Source organism: Neolamprologus brichardi, chromosome 8 (genome assembly GCF_056152115.1).
Source record: "Neolamprologus brichardi isolate AB-2024 chromosome 8, ASM5615211v1, whole genome shotgun sequence".
In the NCBI taxonomy this organism is placed as follows: Eukaryota; Metazoa; Chordata; class Actinopteri; order Cichliformes; family Cichlidae; genus Neolamprologus; species Neolamprologus brichardi.
Genome location: NC_142111.1, coordinates 18,351,738 through 18,356,251, shown reverse-complemented (window position 1 = coordinate 18,356,251; position 4,514 = coordinate 18,351,738). Strand labels below are relative to the sequence as shown.

The 4,514-nt window shown below is 40.3% G+C and overlaps 1 protein-coding gene across 1 annotated transcript; it reads right to left on the bottom strand.

The window, feature by feature from the left end:
• Positions 1 to 245: 245 nt before the first annotated feature.
• pigf (phosphatidylinositol glycan anchor biosynthesis, class F) lies at positions 246 to 4,051 on the bottom strand. The gene is made up of 5 exons (XM_006791027.3): positions 3,693 to 4,051; positions 2,958 to 3,049; positions 2,575 to 2,691; positions 2,360 to 2,468; positions 246 to 594 (listed from the first exon to the last, which is right to left on the bottom strand). The coding sequence occupies exons 1-5, from the start codon at positions 3,918 to 3,920 to the stop codon at positions 481 to 483; spliced, it is 660 nt and encodes a 219-aa protein (XP_006791090.1). The 5' UTR covers positions 3,921 to 4,051; the 3' UTR covers positions 246 to 480.
• Positions 4,052 to 4,514: the final 463 nt, after the last annotated feature.

Sequence of the window (4,514 nt, the reverse complement as noted above, 5' to 3'; positions counted from 1 at the left end):
TCTCTTTAATTTTCTAACTTCCTCTCATGACTCTCTCAACAAATGGCCATTCTACCATAATACTGATTACTTTGCATTTCACTGCATATGAGCCTCGGTCTGTTGCTTTCATTAAAACTCTCCTCACCTTCACATAAACACACGCACACAGGTGGCGAACCAACAGCACCACCTGCAGGTTTTTCAGAAACACACATACTGACGTGAAGGAGCTTTAATCGCCCAGTTTCACAAGTAAATACACATTGTTAACGAAGAAAATATTTTTATTACGTTTAAAAATGTTCCGTTTCAGCCATCACATGTACAAAATAATACCTCTGAGCTTTTACAAAACTGCCTCACAACCCTACAGGCTGCAAAGGGGGTGAATGCTCCCAAATAAATAATAAAAAGTGAGAGAAATTCAGCAGAATCAGGAGTCACGCCATCGTGGATACATTCGCACAAGCACAGGCATAATACACGTGTGTCTGACTATCACTTGCACTTGTATGTGAGCTGTTTGCGGTGATAATGGATCCACGCTGGAGCTGCAACCAGCCCGGTCAGGTAGCCGAACAAAGAGCCAAAACTGCAGGAAACAGGCCAGACCTACAAAAAAAAGAAGTAGTAGAGAAGTGAGCATGATTGTTGACTAAAAGCTTGACACTGGTCCAATACATCAAAGAGAAGCTGAACTATTAGTCTGTCAATTTGAGTTACACCCCAATTACCTCTGCATTTTCCTTCAGTCATTTTACACAGAATTCCCTGTGCAATTAGAACTTTAATGTGTTCCATTTTCCATTAAACAAAACAAAACAATCTAATTCATTATTCATTGGCTGATTACTCTGTCCAGTGCTTTAAAAAAATCATTGTGATGGAGAATTTGGAAGTTAAGAACTTAAATTAGCTACAAAAAAATGTGTAATTTACACCAGTTTTTTTTCACTCTGACAGCTACCACACCAGCTTCATGCAGGTTAGTGCCCAGTATCATCCTCTGGCACACTTGTGTTGTATATCACCATAGCAACCTATCATTTCATTCGTGCTTTTGAAAGACAATCTTTACTTCTGTCACTACAGAGCATCAGCCTGATGTTGCTGCTTTTAATACATGTGTATTCCAATTTTTTCCTGTTGTTTTCTCTTCCTTGTTTCCCTTCTACAACACTTTTGCTACTCACCAACTAGCAAAGCAGAAAAGTACCCATTTAAGGTCATTTTAAAGGTATTTTTAATGGAATAATGAAATCACAAGGACATCCACCTCCTCCATTCATCAAAATGAAACCAGTAATTTACAAGTCTGTGCAGTTAAGAGGCCTTTGTGAATCCAGTAGTAATTTGAGAAAACCTCAAAAAAATCTAAGAGAGGCTTCGCGGGTAATATGGTTTAATGGTCGTGTTAGTTCCCTGGTCTTAAGAGCAAAAACTGCACTGTGGATAGAGAACATTTCCACATACAGTAGATTAGAGGTTTAGTCAGACTCTCTCTTCCAAAGCAAGAAATATTCATGTTATTTGCAAAAAAAAATGTAAATTGACATTTGATTCTCCGTGCTGTAGTGGTTAACAAATTAAACCAGGGATGGAAAAGATCCCTGGTTTCAGACCAGAAGACACAAACCCAACCTCAGGGTCACAAGCTCAGATAAATGTGAAGGTTGTGTCAAAATCTGTGCCAAATTAAACACGTAGATCCATCTGCTGCGTCGACACTTGGGGAAAGAAAAAGTACTGAATGTACCTTCATTGCCAGCCAATTTGTTTACGAAGTGCCACAGCCAGACTACTGACTCAGCCACTTCTTGTGTTATTTTGATCTAAATGTGTGTAGAGGAAATATCAGGAACCCTTTTATTAAACTGTAGCATGTAATTTAATGAAAAACAAGCCTAAACATAAAAAAAGTCACATGCTACAGGTCATATTTAATTGATATGGGTGCTGACTGAGGTTCCCAAGCAATGTCTGATTATGGCAAAATGCCTTGACTCCTTTCTCTTAGTGCCTCTTCTTTGTTTCCTACACTGATATCTCTGGTTGGAGAGACAAGAACATACAAACTGACAAAGGACCAGTGAGATATAAAATACTCTTCGGAGTAAAGGTAACCAATTAAAGTCTCTCTTTTGGTATCTTTCATAAAAGTTATAAAAGCACACAAACGTGCATTTGCTATAAAATCGAAGCAGTGTTCAAGCAATGTTCAAGAACTACACGTCCATCAGAAGGCAATGTCAGCACAACTTTTTATTGTTGAAGAATTTTTGAACCAGGTTTAAACGTGGACTATAAGCCGACCGATTACTCAAAGTCAAAATGTTACAAATCCATGAGTATACGCTTTGTCCATGCATAGAATTACCTGCCAGGGCCTATCCCAGTCCAGAGGTATGGGGAATGCTCCAACCCAGGCTCCAACAAGTGTGCAGGCCACAGTGATCTGCAGACAGGTGTCCCACACAGACATAGCTCTGGAGCCGGAGACAAAGAAAAAGCAAGAACAGTTACTATCTTCGACACAGAGACATGTGAAAAGCCAGGAGGAAAGAAAAAGAAGGAAAATGATTTCAGCCTTACCCGTGGCGACTGAAGACTCGTATCCAGGCCTGGACGTTGGGGCCGAGGACACAGAGACACCTCAGCGTGGTTAACGAAGTCAGCAACACAGCAAGGGAGAATGTTTCTAAGGCAGATCTGTAAGAAATGAGAGTTATTGACAGTTTTGTAGAAAAAGAATTTTAAAAACCACATAAAAAGCAAGCAGAGACAAAGTAAAACACTTGACTTTGTATAAATGACAGAAACCTTTCAGGGTTTGAAGATTTCTGCAGTTGCCAGCTGTTTTCATTCATTTATGTGTGATCCTTCCATGGATCCTCAGTTTATTCTGTATTACTGTCGTGATCTCTACTCTCTGCGTCTCTCTTTATCAACCTCTGTTTCACAAAACAATAACTCACTCGATTAGTGGAGCTCCGTATAAAACGACAACAGTGTGGAAGAACAGGCACGACAGGAAGAAGTACAGGCAGGAGCGAAGCAACCTCGACAGCTGCAGAAAAAAAAAAACAGCGAGAAAACAGTCAAACCTTTAAGATCCAGATATAAAAAGATCACTTCCTGGGGAAAAAAAATATTGGTTTGATGAACATGCAAGAGTCAAGTATTCACATTAATTTATATACAAATAAGTCAAGATGTTTTTCTTTTTTTGGAAAGGCAACTTCAATTTTACTTGCCATACCCTGTCCTGATTACTGCCAGACCTGTTGAATTAAAATATCACTTGAACAGAGCCTGTCTGACAAAGTGAAGTAGTCTAAGAGCAACACATTACACCACAATCCACAAATCACACACAAAGACTGGGCAAAAATGGCATCCATGGAAGAGATCCGAGGACAAAACCACTGCTGACCAATTTTATAACAAAGGCTGGTCTCATATTTGCCAAACAGCATCTTATTCATCCCCTAAGAATTTTGGGGAAATATTCTGTGGACTAGCAAGACAAAATTTGAATGGGGCAATTAGTGTTTCACACAGTGCCAGGTCGGTTTGGAAAGCTTTCCCCGCTTAACAAATGAAACCCTCATTTAAAAACTGCATTTATTGTACTTTTTTTAAAAAAAAAATAAAACAGCCCATGTGGCACTGCGCGCATTAATCCATCGTTATTAAAGCGTTATCAGCACCTTGTATCCCAGCGTGTGCTTCTTGGCGGGCGGTGTGATCCCGAGCAGCCAGAACACGGCCACGCTGACCGCGGTGACCGCAGCGGACACCGAGTAGAGCCACAGCAGGTGTGTGCCGTACACCGAGAAGCCCGGTAGGAGCACAGCAGGTAGCACCGTCGCCATGAACACCGAAGCGGCGATGATAGCGTGAGTGGACGCCATGGCTCTGATTTCATGGTCCCACATTGTGAAGGCTGTACCGAACTACAACAGGACACCGACAAATTGAACACAAAACACTTTAAACCTCAACGTCACGCTGGAATTGTAGCACAGGTAACATCCATAGATGAATCGCTTGACCTTGTTTCCGTAAACATGGAACCAAGCACACTTCCGCTTTCATTTCAAAATAAAAGTGCAATACTTCTTCCTTGTAGATGAGGCAAGACAAAGTTCAATAAATGTAAATTATAGTTTTAATAACTTTAAATATATTACAGACAGTCATGCATTTAGTATACATTTGTTGCTGCCACAGTGAAACGAGAAAGCTTCCATCCAATACCATGGTACTACATATAACAGTAAATCAACACAGGACTAATTAAAGTGCAAGTGTGCAAAAATGGCAAAAAACAGTGGAACACTAGATAGAGCAGAACCATACAGAAACAAGATGGTGAAATAATGACATTGTGTTGTGCAAAAAGACTTTAGCATTGTGCAACAAGTACTTGAGGTAATGGAATGTATAAAGGTGTGTGTGTGTGCCAGTCTAGTCTCTGAGTTTTCAGGAGTCTGACAGCTTGGAGGAAGAAACTGTTTCGCAGTCTGGCA

Bases quoted from the DNA above. Each gene is read 5' to 3' on its own strand.
- pigf (XM_006791027.3), bottom strand. From the start codon at position 3,920: ATGTGGGACCATGAAATCAGAGCCATGGCGTCCACTCACGCTATCATC. The intron at 3,050-3,692 runs GTGCTGATAACG...TTTTTTCTGCAG, and splicing joins AGCACACGCTGGGATACAAG to CTGTCGAGGTTGCTTCGCTC. The intron at 2,692-2,957 runs GTGAGTTATTGT...CATTTCTTACAG, and splicing joins TACGGAGCTCCACTAATCGA to ATCTGCCTTAGAAACATTCT.